Source organism: Tachyglossus aculeatus, chromosome 25 (genome assembly GCF_015852505.1).
Source record: "Tachyglossus aculeatus isolate mTacAcu1 chromosome 25, mTacAcu1.pri, whole genome shotgun sequence".
Taxonomy (NCBI): Eukaryota; Metazoa; Chordata; class Mammalia; order Monotremata; family Tachyglossidae; genus Tachyglossus; species Tachyglossus aculeatus.
The window spans coordinates 5,326,709-5,342,551 of NC_052090.1; the positions used below are offsets into that span (position 1 = coordinate 5,326,709).

The 15,843-nt window shown below is 46.4% G+C and overlaps 1 protein-coding gene across 1 annotated transcript in view; it reads right to left on the minus strand.

Annotated features, from left to right (window-relative positions):
• ANKRD29 (ankyrin repeat domain 29) overlaps positions 1 to 14,781 on the minus strand; it is a 32,923-nt gene extending 18,142 nt beyond the window's left edge. The window contains exons 1-2 of the mRNA XM_038766709.1: positions 14,611 to 14,781; positions 2,659 to 2,769 (exon numbers count right to left, since the gene is read on the minus strand). Coding sequence (XP_038622637.1) covers positions 2,659 to 2,769; positions 14,611 to 14,631 — 132 coding nt within the window. The 5' untranslated portion in view covers positions 14,632 to 14,781. The remainder of the gene's footprint in view (positions 1 to 2,658; positions 2,770 to 14,610) is intronic.
• Between the last annotated feature and the right edge of the window lie 1,062 nt (positions 14,782 to 15,843).

The following is a 15,843-nucleotide window of genomic DNA, read 5'->3' on the forward strand; positions in this document are numbered from 1 at the left end:
ATTTGGAAACAGATGATTCATTCAATCGTATTTATTGAGCGCTTACTGTGTGCAGAGCACTGGACTAAGCGCTTGGGAAGTCCAAGTTGGCAACATGTAGAGATGGTCCCTACCCAACAGTGGGCTCACAGTCTGGAAGATGACTGTCCATAATAATCATCATTATCCATAATAATAATCAGGGGGCTCATAATCTTAATCCCCATTCATTCATTCTATTCATTCATTGAATTGGATTTATTGAGCGCTTACTGTGTGCAGAGCACGGGACTAAGCGCTTGGGAATTCCAAGTTGGCAACATATAGAGACGGTCCCTACCCAACAGTTTGCTCACTGTCTAGAAGATGATTGTCCATAATAATCATCATTGTCCATAATAATAATCAGGGGGCTCATAATCTTAATCCCCATTCATTCATTCATTCAATTCATTCATTCAATCGGATTTATTGAGCACTTACTGTGTGCAGAGCACTGTACTAAGCACTTGGGAAGTCCAAGTTGGCAACATATAGAGACGGTCCCTACCCAACAGTTTGCTCACAGTCTAGAAGATGATTGTCCATAATAATCATCATTGTCCATAATAATAATCAGGTGGCTCATAATCTTAATCCCCATTCATTCATTCATTCATTCAATTCATTCATTCAATCGGATTTATTCAGTCAATCAATCAATCGTATTTATTGAGCGCTTACTGTGTGCAGAGCACTGTACTAAGCTCTTGGGAAGTACAAGTTGGCAACATATAGAGACGGTCCCTACCCAACAGTGGGCTCACAGTCTAGAAGGGGGAGACAGAGAACAAAACCAAACGTATTAACAAAATAAAATAAATAGAATAGATATGTACAAGTAAAATAAATAAATAAATGGAGTAATAAATAGGTACAAACATATACACATAGATGCAGGTCTGGATCTAGAGAAGCAGCGTGGCTCAGTGGAAAGAGCCCGGGCTTTGGAGTCAGAGGTCATGGGTTCAAATCCCGGCTCCGCCAACTGTCAGCTGGGTGACTTTGGGCAAGTCACTTCACTTCTCTGGATCTCAGTGACCTCATCTGGAAAATGGGGATGAAGACTATCAGCCCCCCCGTGGGACAACCTGCTCACCTTGTAACCTACTCAGTGCTTAGAACAGTGCTTTGCACATAGTAAGCGCTTAATAAATGCCATTATTATTATTATTATCCCCCGGGAAACACCCTTGGGAAGCAGCATGGCCTAGTGGATAGAGCACGGGCCCGGGAATCAGAGGACCTGGCTTCTAAATCCGGCTCTGCCACTTGCCAGCTGTGTGACCTTGACCAAATCACTAACCTGATCACCTTCCATCTACCCCAGCGCTTAGTACAGTACCTGGCATATAGTAAGTACTGAATAAATACCACAATTATCATTATTATTGCGCCTCAGTTCCCTCATCTGTAAAATTCATTCATTCATTCATTCATTCATTGAAGTGAATTTATTAATAATAATAATAATGATAGCATTTATTAAGCGCTTACTGTGTGCAAAGCACTGTTCTAAGCACTGGGGAGGTTACAAGGTTATTGAGCACTTACTGTGTGCTTATTGAGAGCACTGTACTAAGCGCTTGGAAAGTAAATAATAATAATAATGATGGCATTTATGAAGCGCTTACTGTGTGCAAAGCACTGTTCTAAGCGCTGGTGGGAATTCAATACCTGTTCTCCCTCCTACTTAGACTGTGAGCCCCGTGCGGGACAAGGACTGTGTCAGACTTGATTAACGTGTATTCATTCCAGCACTTAGAACAGTGTTGGGTGCTTAATAAGTGCATAACAAATACCATAATAATAACAATGATAATAATAATAATAATGATAGTCCCTCAATTCTCTGCCAATAGGCCATGCTGCTTCCCTACAGGGCCTAAGGCCCGTTGCGGCTATTCCGGTGACATTTTCTACTGATTTTTCCCGATCTTATTTCTTTCTCCGTGTGGCCAATCTCTCCAATCAATCAATCGTATTTATTGAGCGCTTACTGTGTGCAGAGCACTGTACTAAGCGCTTGGGAAGTACAAGTTGGCAACATATAGAGACAGTCCCTACCCAACAGTCCCTATTCCTGTGAGATTTTCTACTGATTTTTCCCAATTTTATTTCTTTCTCTGTGTGGCCAATCTCTCCAATCCAATCAATCGTATTTATTGAGCGCTTACTGTGTGCAGAGCACTGTACTAAGCGCTTGGGAAGTACAAGTTGGCAACCTATAGAGACAGTCCCTACCCAACAGTGGGCTCACATCCCACACCCACCTTTCTAGAGCCCTCCTGTGGGCCTGGGGCAGGCCCCGATTCCCCCAATGCGTTTGCCACAACACTGCAATCAGTAGAGAAGCAGAGTGAGAGGCTGGGAGTGAGAGGTCCCGGGTTCTAATCCCGCCTCCACTACCCGCCTGCTGTGTGACCTTGGACCCATCACTTCACTTCTCTGCGCCTCAGTTACCTCACCTGGAAAACCGGGATTAAGACTGCGCGCCCCGTGTGGGGCAGGGGCTGCGTCCACCCCGATCATTTGGTGTCTACCCCAGCGCTCAGTACAGAGTAAGTGCTTCCCAAAGGCCATAAAACAAAAAAGGGAGGGAGGGGAAGCCGGTGCGCGTTGGCAGAGAGGCGGGCGTACACTGTCTCTGCAGTCCACGTCCACGCGCCCGCTGTTCAGCAGCAGCTTCAGCAACGCCAGATTCCCTTTCCGGGCAGCCCAGAATGCCGCGTTGGCCAGCGGGGTTTCCTTCTGGAGAAAAAAAATGGTAGGTCCATTTATTTATCATTTATTATTTATTTTATTATTATAATAATGATGGCATTTATTAATCAATCAATCAATCAATCAATCGTATTTATTGAGCGCTTACTATGTGCAGAGCACTGTACTAAGCGCTTGGGAAGTCCAAGTTGGCATCACATAGAGACAGTCCCTACCCAACAGTGGGCTCACAGTCTAAAAGGGGGAGACAGAGAACAGAACCAAACATACCAACAAAATAAAATAAGTAGGATAGAAATGTACAAGTAAAATAAATAAATAAATAAATAAATAGAGTAATAAATATGTACAACCATATATACATATATACAGGTGCTGTGTGGAAGGGAAGGAGGTAAGACGGGGGGATGGAGAGGGGGACGAGGGGGAGAGGAAAGAAGGGGCTCAGTCTGCAAAGCACTGTCCTAAAGCACTGGGGAGCTTACAGGGTGTTCAGACTGTCCCACAGGAGGCTCACAGCCTTAATCCCCCATTTTACAGATGAGGGAACTGAGGCCCAGAGAAGGTCAGAAGATCGGAGAGGAGGTGAGGAGAAGAGTGTGGAGGAGGAAGGAAGAGGAGAGGAGAGCAAAGAAAGGGAGGAAAGGGGAGGGGAGAGGAAGGAGATAGTAGGGGAGGAGAGGGGAGAAGCGGGGAGGAGAAGGAATTCAATTCAACTCAATCATATTTATTGAGCACTTACTGTGTGCGGAGCTGAGTGGGAACTGTGTGTGGGAACTGAGGCCTGCCCAAAGTCACACAGCTGACAATCGGCAGAGCGGGGATTCGAACCCATGACCTCTGACTCCAAAGCCCGGGCTCTTTCCACTGGGCCACGCTGAGGGGCTTGTCACCCCCATGCACACCCTGAGCTCAGGGGTGCCACGTTCAATCGTATTTCATCCGACCAGATCTTCTAGACTGGGAGCCCACTGTTGGGTAGGGACCCGTCTCTAGATGTGGCCAACTTGGACTTCCCAAGCGCTTAGTACAGTGCTCTGCACACAGTAAGCGCTCAATAAATACGATTGATTGATTGATTGATCGATTTACTGAGCACTGTAGAGAGCACTACAAAGCACTGCGCGCAGAGCATTGTACTAAATGCTTGGGAGAGTGCAATACAGCAATAAACAGACGCATTCTCTGCCCACAACGAGCTTACTGCCACATACGACACATCATCATCATCATCATCAATCGCATTTATTGAGCGCTTACTGTGTGCAGAGCACTGTACTAAGCGCTTGGGAAGTACAAGTTGGCAACATATAGAGACAGTCCCTACCCAACAGTGGGCTCACAGTCTAAAATGGGGAGACAGTGAACAAAACCAAACATACTAACAAAATAAAATAAATAGAATAGATATGTACAAGTAAAATAAATAGAGTAATAAATATGTACAAACATATATATATATATATATATACAGGTGCTGTGGGGAAGGGAAGGAGGTAAGATGGGGGGGATGGAGAGGGGGACGAGGGGGAGAGGAATACATCAGTGGACCCTGATGTAGCGGGCTAATATATAATAATTACGGTATTTGTTAAGCGTTTACTATGTGCCAAGCACTCTTCTAAACGCTGGGGTCGATACAATGATTGGACACAGTCCCTGTCCCACGGGGGGCTCACAGTCTTAATCCTCATTGTACAGATGAGGTAACTGAGGCTCAGAGAATAATAATAATAATAATGATGGCATTTATTAAGCGCTTACCATGTGCAAAGCACTGTTCCAAGCGCTGGGGAGGTTACAAGGTGATCAGGTTGGCCCACGGGGGGCTCACAGTCTTCATCCCCATTTTCCAGATGAGGGAACTGAGGCCCAGAGAAGTGAAGTGACTTGCCCAGAGTCACACAGCTGACAGCTGGTGAGAAGCAGCGTGGCTCAGTGGAAAGAGCCCGGGCTTTGGAGTCAGCGGTCATGGGTTTGAATCCCGGCTCCACCACATGTCTGCTGTGTGACCTTGGGCAAGCCACTTCACTTCTCTGCGCCTCAGTTCCCTCATCTGTAAAATGGGGATTAAGACTGTGAGCCCCCCGTGGGACAGCCTGATCACCTTGTAACCTCTCCGGTGCTTAGAACAGTGCTTTGCACATAGTAAGCACTTGATAAATGCCATTATTATTATTATTATTATTATTATTATCCTTCTCAGTTACCTCATCTGTAAAATAGGGATTAAGACTGTGAGCCCCACGTGGGACAACCTGATCACCTTGTAACCTCTCTGGAGCTTAGAACAGTGCTTTGCACATAGTAAGCGCTTGATAAATGCCATCATTATTATTATTATTATTATTATCCTTCTCAGTTACCTCATCTGTAAAATGGGGATTAAGACTGTGAACCCCCAGTGGGACAACCTGATCACCTTGTAACCTCCCCAGCGCTCAGAACAGTGCTTTGCACATAGTAAGCGCTTGATAAATGCCATCATTATTATATTATTATCCTTCTCAGTTACCTCATCTGTAAAGTGGGGATGAAGACTGTGAGCCCCACGTGGGACAACCTGATACCTTGTAACCTCCCCAGCGCTTAGAGTAGTGCTTTGCACATAGTAAGCGCTTGATAAATGCCATCATTATTATTATTATCCTTCTCAGTTCCCTCATCTGTAAAATGGGGAGCCCCCCGTGGGACAACCCGATCACCTTGTATCCCCCAGCGCTTAGAACAGTGCTTTGCACATAGTAAGTGCTTAACAAATGCCATCATTATTATCATTATTACTATTACTATTGGTGGAGCCGGGATTTGAACCCCTGACCTCTGACTCCAAAGCCCGGGCTCTTTCCACTGAGCCACGCTGCTTCTCCTAAGAGAAGTGCAGCGACTTGCTCAAGGTCACACAGTAGACATGTGGCAGAGCCGGGATTCCACTTTGGAAACACTTGTACATATTTACTATTCTATTTATTTTGTTAATGATGCACATCTAGTTTTATTTCTGTTTATCCTATCTATTTATTCTATTATTCTATTTCTATTTATTCTGATGACTTGACACCCATCCACATGTTTTGCTTTGTTGTCTGTCTCCTCCTTCTAGACTGTGAGCCCGTTGTTGGGTAGGGACCGTCTGTATATGTGGCCAACTTGTACTTCCCAAGCGCTTTAGTACAGTGCTGTGCACGCAGTAAGCGCTCAATAAATACGATTGAATGAATGAATGAATGAGAACCCAGGTCCAGGTCCAAGGCTTGGGACTAAGCCTTCCCAAGCGCTTAGTACAGTGCTCCGCCCACAGTAAGCGCTCAATTAATACCATTGAATGAACGAATGAACAGTGCTCCTTATTAGGAGAGTTTCCCAGCCAAAAAACGCAGCCATCCGAGATGGAGATTGGCGGGAAAGAGGAGGAGGGGCTCATTAAATGCAGGGATCATCTAAGCATGCCTCGGCTGGTGGCCCAGTTGGCTGAATATGAGTCACAGGGACATGCCGGTGCTGGACTGGATGCTCCTGATGAATTTGGGCCTCTCCCTCCGCTAATCCTCTCTCCCCTTGGCTGGCTACTCTGAAGGGAAAGGGGACAACCCGGCTTTTCATCCCCCTCCCTTGGACTCTCACGTCTCCCAGCGATCGCCTTCCTACCTGGGCCGACCTAGCTTTCCTAGGAGCGGCGTGGCTTAAAGGATAAACTACGGCCTGGGACTCTGAAGGACCTTGGTTCTGATCCCGGCTCCGCCACGTGTCCGCTGCGGCTCAATAAATACGACTGGATGAATGAATGGATGCTGTGTGACCTTGGGCCGGTCACGTCACTGGGCCTCAGTTCCCTCATCTGGAAAATTCATTCATTCAATCGTATTTAGTGAGCGCTTCCTGGGCGCAGAGCGCTTGGGAAGTACAAGTGGGCAACGTCTAGAGACGGCCCCTACCCGACAGCGGGCTCACGGTCTAGAAGGGGGAGACAGACAGCGCAACGAAATATATTAACAAAATAAAATAAATGGAATAAATATGTACAAATAAAATAAATAATTAGAAAAAACATATATACAGGTGCTGTGGGGAGGGGAAGGAGGGAACATGGGGGAGAGGAAGGAGGGGGTGGAGTGTGGGAAGGCCTCCTGGAGGAGGTGAGCTCTCAGTTGGGCTTTGAAGGGAGGAAGAGAGCTAGCTTGGCGGATGTGCGGAGGGAGGGAATTCCAGGCCGGGGGGATGACGTGGGCCGGGGGTCAATCAATCAATCAATCAATCAATCAATCAGTCGTATTTATTGAGCGCTTACTGGGTGCAGAGCACTGTACTAAGCGCTTGGGAAGTCCAAGTTGGCAACATATAGAGACGGTCCCTACCCTAGAGTGGGCTCACAGTCTAGAAGGGGGTCGACGGCGGGACGGGCGAGAACGAGGCACGGTGAGGAGGTTAGCGGCCGAGGAGCGGAGGGTGAATGACTTGTATCTACCCCAGCGCTTAGGAAAGTGCTTGGCATACAGTAGGCACTTAGCTAGTAATATAATAATAATAATAATAATTAAGTAGGACATCCACAAAGCGACTCTTTGACTTTCAAAGCCAGACGCCACTGAAACTGGACTCATCTTCCCTCACTGGATCTTCTAAGCACTTCTAGCTAATAACGGGAGTTGTTTAGCACTTACTGTGTGCCAAGCACTGTACTGAGCACTAGAATTGGTACAGGATCATCAGGTCCCACATGGGGCTCAAGGAGGGAGGGAGGGCAGGTTTGGAATCTCCGTTTTACAGACGCACGGAGAAGTGAAGTGATTTGCTCAAGGTCACCCAGCAGACAAGTGGCGGAGCCGGGATTATTCATTCAATCATGGGAAGCAGCATGGCTCAGTGGAAAGAGCCCGGGCTTTGGAGTCAGAGGTCACGGGTTCAAATCCCGGCTCCGCCACTTGTCAGCTGGGTGACTTTGGGCAAGTCGCTTCACTTCTCTGGGCCTCAGTGACCTCATCTGGAAAATGGGGATGAAGACTGTGAGCCCCCAGTGGGACAACCTGATTCATTCCTTCTTTCAATCGTATTTATTGAGCGCTTACTGTGTGCAGAGCGCTGTACTAAGCGCTTGGGAAGCCCAAGTTGGCAACATCTAGAGACGGTCCCTACCCAACAGTGGGCTCACAGTCTAGAAGGGGAAGACAGAGAACAAAACAAAACATATTAACAAAATAAAATAAGTAGAATAAATATGTACAAGTAAAATAGAGTAATAAATACGTACAAACATGTATACATAGTAACCTCCCCAGCGCTTAGAACGGTGTTTTGCACATAGTAAGCGCTTAATAAATCCCATTATTATTATTATTATTCAATCGTATTAAGCACTAACTGTGTGCAGAGCACTGTACTAAGCGCTTGATTAGAACCCAGGTCCTCTGACTCCCATTCCTGTGGTCTTTTCATTAGGCCACACCGCTTCTCCTTCTCTTTTTCTGGTGTTGCCAGTCGCCTGGTCACCCAAATTCACAACGTTGGAATCACCTCTGACTCTGCTTTCTCCAATCCATCCCCAAATCCTCCCTCGGACGTATTTCCCTCAGAAAAAGAGGCACCGGTCTGAAACTGTGAGCCCGCTGTTGGGTAGGGACCGTCTCTATATGTTGCCGACTTCCCAAGCGCTTAGTACAGTGCTCTGCACACAGTAAGCGCTCAATAAATACAATTGAATGAATGAACAACGTCAAATGTCACAGGAGAAGCAGCGTGGCTCAGCGGAGAGAGCCCGGGCTTTGGAGTCAGAGGTCATGGGTTCAAACCCCGGCTCCACCAATTATCAGTAAGCGCTCAATAAATACGATTGATTGATTGATTGATTGATTATCAGCTGTGTGACTCTGGGCAAGTCACTTCACTTCCCTGGGCCTCAGTTCCCTCATCTGTCAAATGGGGATGAAGACTGTGAGCCCCCCGTGGGACAACCTGATCACCTTGTAACCTCCCCAGCGCTTAGAACAGTGCTTTGCACAGAGTAAGCGCTTAATAAATGCCATCATTATTATTATTATTATTATTTCACCGGAAAGCCGACATGCCAATTTGTTGAGGAGGAGAGTGGCTTGGGAAACACGTAGGACAATCGAAAAATCTGGAAGAAGGGAATCAATCAGCGGTATTTTTGAGCGTTAACTCTGTGCAGAGCACTTGGGAGAGTACAATACAACGGAGTTGGTAGACACGTGCCCTGCCCACCGGAGCTTATAGTTTAAAAGCTCTGTTACTGCCCTTTTTATTACTCTTTATTTATTTTACTTGTACATATCTATTCTATTTATTTTATTGTGTTAATACGTTTGGTTTTGTTCTCTGTCTCCCCCTTCTAGACTGTGAGCCCACTGTTGGGTAGGGACCGTCTCTAGATGTTGCCAACTTGGACTTCCCAAGCGCTTAGTACAGTGCTCTGCACACAGTAAGCGCTCAATAAATACGATTGATTGATTGATTGATTGAAAAGGAGAGACAAGACGTTGAAATAAATTAAAGCAATGTACCCAAGTTCTGTGGGGCTGGGGTAGGAGGGACGAATAAGAGAGCAAGTCAGGGCAACGCAGAAGAGAGTGGAAACAAAGAAGAGAGCTTAGTCAGGGATTTGCCCAGGGTCACGGAGCGAGCCAGGATTAGAACTCGGGTCCTTTGGACTCCCAGGGCCGTGCTCTTTCTACTGAGCCACGCTGCTTCTCTAACGATATCTAACCCGGGGCTTGGCACATAGTAAGCGCTTTAACCGGTACCAAAATTATTATTCCTAACACTGACAAGGTGAGTAAGAGCTAATATAGGAAGAGGAGTGGGCAGCGTGGCTCAGGGGGAGAGCAGAGGTTTGGGAGTCAGAAGGGCCCGAGTTCTAATCCTGCCCTCACCACATGTCTGCTGTATATATGGCACGTGCATATATTTGTATAGATTTATCCCAGACTGAGCCCCCTCCTCCCCTCACCTTACCTCCTTCCCCTCCCCACAGCACCTGTATATATGCTTGTACATATTTATTACTCTATTCATTTTACTTGTACATATATATTCTATTTATTTTATTTTGGTAATATGTTTTGTTTTGTTATTTATTGTATTTATTTGATTTATTTATGTTATTTATGTTTCATATTACTCTATTTTTTGTTACTCTATTCATTTATTTATTTTATTTGTACATATTTATTCTATTTATTTTATTGTGTTAATATGTTTTGTTTTGTTATTTATTGTATTTATTTATGTTATTTATGTTTTTTATTACTCTATTTTTTATTACTCTATTCATTTATTTATTTTATTTGTACATTATTCTCTTTATTTTATTGTGTTAATATGTTTTGTTTTGTTATTTATTGTATTTATTTATTTTATTTATTTATGTTATTTATGTTTTTTATTACTCCATTTTTTACTACTCCATTTATTTATTTTATTTGTACATATTTATTCTAATTATTTTATTTTGTTAATATGTTCTGTTTTGTTATTTATTGTATTTATTTATTTGATTTATTTATGTTATTCATGTTTTTATTACTCCATTTTTTATTACTCTATTCATTTATTTATTTTATTTGTACATATTTATTCTATTTATTTTATTTTGTTAATATGTTTTGTTTTGTTATTTATTTTATTTATTTATTTTATTCATTTATGTTATTTATGTTTTTTATTACTCCATTTTTTATTACTCCATTTATTTATTTTATTTGTGCATATTTATTCTATTTATTTTATTGTATTAATATGTTTTGTTTTGTTATTTATTGTATTTATTTATTTTATTTATTTATGTTTTTTATTACTCTATTTTTATTACTCCATTCATTTATTTTATTTGTACATATTTGTTCTATTTATTTTATTGTGTTATGTTTTGTTTTGTTATTCATTGTATTTATTTTATTTGTTTATGTTATTTATGTTTTTTATTACTCTTTTTTACTACATTTATTTATTTTATTTGTACATATTTATTCTAATTATTTTATTTTGTTAATATGTTTTGTTTTGTTATTTATTGTATTTATTTATTGTATTTATTTATGTTATTTATGTTTTTTATTACTCTATGTTTTACTACTCCATTTATTTATTTTATTTGTACATATTTATTCTATTTATTTTGTTAGTATGTTTGGTTTTGTTCTCTGTCTCCCCGTTCTAGACTGTGAGCCCACTGTTGGGTAGGGACCGTCTCTCTATGTTGCCAACTTGGACTTCCCAAGCGCTTAGGACAGTGCTCTGCACACAGTAAGCGCTCAATAAATACGATTGAATGAATGAATGAATGACCGTCTCTATCTGTTGCCGACTTGTACTTCCCAAGCGCTTAGTACAGTGCTCTGCACACAGTAAGCGCTCAATAAATACGACAATGAATGAATGAATGAATGAGGTGCACAGAGGCCTTTCCTCCTTAAAACTCTCCTGAAAACTCACCTACTTTCACAGAACTTTTGCACAAATCCAGGTCGAGAAAGTTAAAAAAGAGGGTGAGATCCTGAAGCGCTTAGTACAGTGCTCTGCACACAGTAAGCACTTGGGAAGTACAAGTTGGATGAAAGAGGTGCAGTACCTATTTTCACAGAACTTTTGCGCAAATCTAGGTCCAGAAAGTTAAAAAAGAGGGTGAGATCCTGAAGCGCTTAGTACAGTGCTCTGCACACACTAAGCGCTCAATAAATACGATTGAATTCATTCATTCATTCATTCAGTCAATCATATTTATTGAGCGCTTACTGTGTGCAGAGCACTGTACCAAGCGCTTGGGAAGTACAAGTTGGATGAAAGAGGTGCAGCACCTATTTTCACCTATTTTCACAGAACTTTTGCACAAATCTAGGTCGAGAAAGTTAAAAAAGAGGGTGAGATCCTGAAGCGCCTAGTACAGTGCTCTGCACACAGTAAGCGCTCAATAAATACGATTGAATTCATTCATTCAGTTGTATTTATTGAGCGCTTACTGTGTGCAGAGCACTGTACCAAGCGCTTGGGAAGTAGAAGTTGGATGAAAGCCCACTGTTGGGTAGGGACTGTCTCTATATGTTGCCAATTTGTACTTCCCAAGCGCTTAGTACAGTGCTCTGCACATAGTAAGCACTCAATAAATACGATTGATGATGATGAAAGAGGTGCAGCACCTATTTTCACAGAACTTTTGCACAAATCTAGGTCCAGAAAGTTAAAAAAGAGGGTGAGATCCTGAACCACTTAGTACAGTGCTCTGCACACAGTAAGCACTCAATAAATACGATTGAATTCATTCATTCATTCATTCAATCGTATTTATTGAGCGCTTACTGTGTGCAGAGCACTGTACCAAGCGCTTGGGAAGTAGAAGTTGGATGAAAGAGGTGCAGCACCTATTTTCAACCGAACTTTTGCACAAATCCAGGTCGAGAAAGTTAAAAAAAGAGGGTGAGATCCTGAAATAGCCGCAGCGCCCGGCGGAGCCAAGAGGGTGACACAGTGAAAATTGGCCAGGCCGCGGAGCATCATCATCATCATCATCAATCGTATTTATTGAGCGCTTACTATGTGCAGAGCACTGTACTAAGCGCTTGGGAAGTACAAATTGGCAACACATAGAGACAGTCCCTACCCAACAGTGGGCTCACAGTCTAAAAGGGGGAGATAGAGAACAAAACCAAACGGCTGGCGGGTGGACTTTTTCTCTTCCCTGCTGACCCGAGAAGGGTGTGAGGGGACTGGATTAGACAGGTGTGACATTTTGCAAAGGGTCCATGGCCCTGGCATGTGGGCATGGGTGTATGGGGGCAAAGGAGACACTAAGATGGGCCCGTGGGCAGGGCGGAGGGCCTGGGGTGGGTGCTGTGAGGGAGATTTGAGGCAAGGGGCACGGGGACATGGAGAGGGAAATAGGCGTGGAGCAGGGGGAAAATGTGAGGGGCCACGGGAGTGGGCAAGGGGGTACAGGGAATGACTGTGAGAGTGGGCAGGGGGTAGTAATAATAATAATAACGATGGCATTTGTTAAGCGCTTACTCTGTTCTAAGCCCTGGGGGAGATACAGTGTAATCAGGTTGTCCCATGTGGGGCTCACAGTGAAGACTGTGAGCCCCCCGTGGGACAACCTGATCACCTCGCAACCTCCCCAGCGCTTAGAACAGAGTAAGCGCTTAATAAATGCCATCATTATCATTATTATGAATCCCCATTTTACAGATGAGGGAACTGAGGCCCAGAGAAGCTAAAAGTGACTTGCCCAAGGCCACACAATTGGCAAGTGGCAGCGGGATTCGAAGCCCGGACTCTTTCCACTGAGCCGCGTTCACAGGAGTGGGCAGGAGATTCATTCATTCATTCATTCATTCATTCATTCATTCGATCATATTTATTGAGCGCTTACTGTGTGCAGAGCACTGTACTAAGTGCTTGGGAAGGACAAGTTGGCAACATATGCAGGGAGGGACTGTGGGAGCGGGTGGGGGATGGGGGGACCATGGGAGCAGGCAGGGGGTACAGAGAAGCAGCGTGGCTCCGTGGAAAGAGCCCGGGCTTTGGAGTCAGAGGTCGTGGGTTCTAATCCCGGCTCCGCCACTTGTCAGCTGTGTGACTTTGGGCAAGTCACTTCACTCATTCATTCATTCATTCAATTGTATTTATTGAGCGCTTACTGTGTGCAGAGCACTGTACTAAGCGCTTGGGAAGTACAAGTTGGCAACATCTAGAGACGGTCCCTACCCAACAGTGGGCTCACTTCACTTCTCTGGGCCTCAGTTCCCTCATCTGGAAAATGGGCATTAAGACTGTGAGCCCCCCGTGGGACAACCTGATCTCCTGGTAACCTCCCCAGAGCTTAGAACAGTACTTGGCACATGGTAAGCACTGAGTAAATGCCATTATTATTATTCTCTGGGCCTCAGTGACCTCATCTGGAAAATGGGGATGAAGACCGTGAGCCCCCCGTGGGACAACCTGATCACCTGGCCACCTCCTCACTCCTTAGAACAGTGCTTGGCTCATGGTAAGCACTTAGTAAATGCCATTATTATTATTATTATTATTCTCTGGGCCTCAGTGACCTCATCTGGAAAAAGGGGAAGAAGACTGTGAGCTCCCCGTGGGACAACTTAATCACCTTGTAACCTCCCCGGCACTTAGAACAGTGCATGGCACATGGTAAGCACTTAGTACATGCCATTATTATTATTATTCTCTGGGCCCCAGTGACCTCATCTGGAAAATGGGGGTTAAGACTGCGAGCCCCCCGTGGGACAACCTGATCACCTGGTAACCTCCCCAGCGCTTAGAACAGTGCTTGGCACAGAGTAAGCTCTTAATAAATGCCATCATTATTATAGGGAGGGACCGTGGGAGCGGGCAGGGGGTCCAGGAAGGGAGCACGGGAGTGGGCAGGGGGTACGGGAAGGGGCACGGGAGTGGGCACAGGATACTGGGAAGGATTGTGAGGGTGGGCAGGTGGTAGAGGGAAGGCCAGGAGAGTGGGCAGGTGGTCCAAGGAAGGACTGTGGGGATGGGCGGAGGGGATTGGGAGAGATGACGGGAGGGGCAGGGAGGGACCGTGGGAGGGGGCAGAGGGGCACTGGGGGAGGGCACAGGGCACGGAGCATGGGATCCAGGGGGACAGGACCCGGAGGACGGGACCACGGGGGGGGGGGGGGGGGCGGGGGAAGGGTCACGTTGTTGGGGTCACTGCAGAGGATGGGAGAGCCAAAGGAGGGAGCTGGGCCCGAGGGGTCCCCAGGGCTGCCCTGCCAGGGGGCTCCTCCAGCCCCTGCCCCAGGCCCGGGCAGCCCCCAGCCCAGCCCAGCCCAGCCCACTCCATCCCATCCCGTCCCGTCCCGTCCCATCCCGTCCCGTCCCATCCCGGCTGACCTTGAAGGACATGGTGCACATGTCCGCCGCGACGAAGGCGGGGACCCCGGGCACCCCGGGGGGCAGGGGGCTGCGGGAGGGGCAGCGGCAGGAGGACGAGGAGGAGGCGGAGGAGGAGGAAGAGGAGGTGGGGGCTGCGGCTTTGCAGCCCGGCTTGTCTCGCCCGCCAGGCAGAGGCGGGGCCCCGGCCCAGAGCTGCAGGATGATTCCCCCTTCTCCACCGCCGCCCCCTTCCTCGCTCCCCTGCTCCTCCTCCACTCTCCCCTCCTCCTTCTCCTCCTCCTCTCCCTCTTCCTCCTCCACTCCTCCTCCTCTTTCCCCTCCTCCTTCTCCTCCCCCTCCCCCTCCCCCTCCTCCTCCTCCTCTTCCTTCTCCTCTTTCTTCTCCTCCTCTCCCTCTTCCTCCTCCACTCCCTCTTCCTCCTCCACTCCTCCTCCTCCTTCTCCTCCTCTTTCTTCCCCTCCTCCTTCTCCTTCTCCTCCTCTCCCTCCTCTTCCTTCTCCTCCTTTTCCTCCTCCTCTCCCTCCTCCTCCTCCACTCCTCATCCTTCTTCTCCTCCTCTTCCTTCCCCTCCTCCTTCTCCTCCTCTCCCTCCTCTTCCTTCTCCTCCTCCTCTTTCTCCTCCTCCTTTTCCTCCTCCTCTTCCTCCTCCTCTCCTTCCTTTTCCTTTTCCTCCTCCTTTTCCTCCTCCTATCCCTCCTCCTCCTTTTCCTCCTCCTCTCCCTCCTCCTCCTCCACTCCTCCTTCTTCTCCTCCTCTTCCTTCCCCTTCTCCTTATCCTCCTCCTCCTCTCCCTCCTCTTCCTTCTCCTCCTCCTCTTTCTCCTCCTCCTTCTCCTCCTCCTTCTTCTCCTCCTCTTCCTTCCCCTTCTCCTTATCCTCCTCCTCCTCTCCCTCCTCTTCCTTCTCCTCCTCCTCTTTCTCCTCCTCCTTCTTCTACTCCTCTTCCTTCCCCTTCTCCTTCTTCTCCTCCTCCTCTCCCTCCTCTTCCTTCTCCTCCTCCTTTTCCTCCTCCTGTCCCTCCTCCTCCACTCCTCCTTCTCCTCCTCCTCCTCTGCCTCCTCTTCCTTTTCCTCCTCCTCCTCTTCTCCTCTCCTCCCCCTCCTTCTCCTCCTTGCCTCCTCATTTCCACCTCCTGCTCCTCCTCCTCTTGATCCTCTTCCTCCTGTCCTCTTCCTCCTCTTCCTCCTGTCCTCTTTCTCCTCTTCCTTGTCCAGCTGCTGCTGCAGCTGCA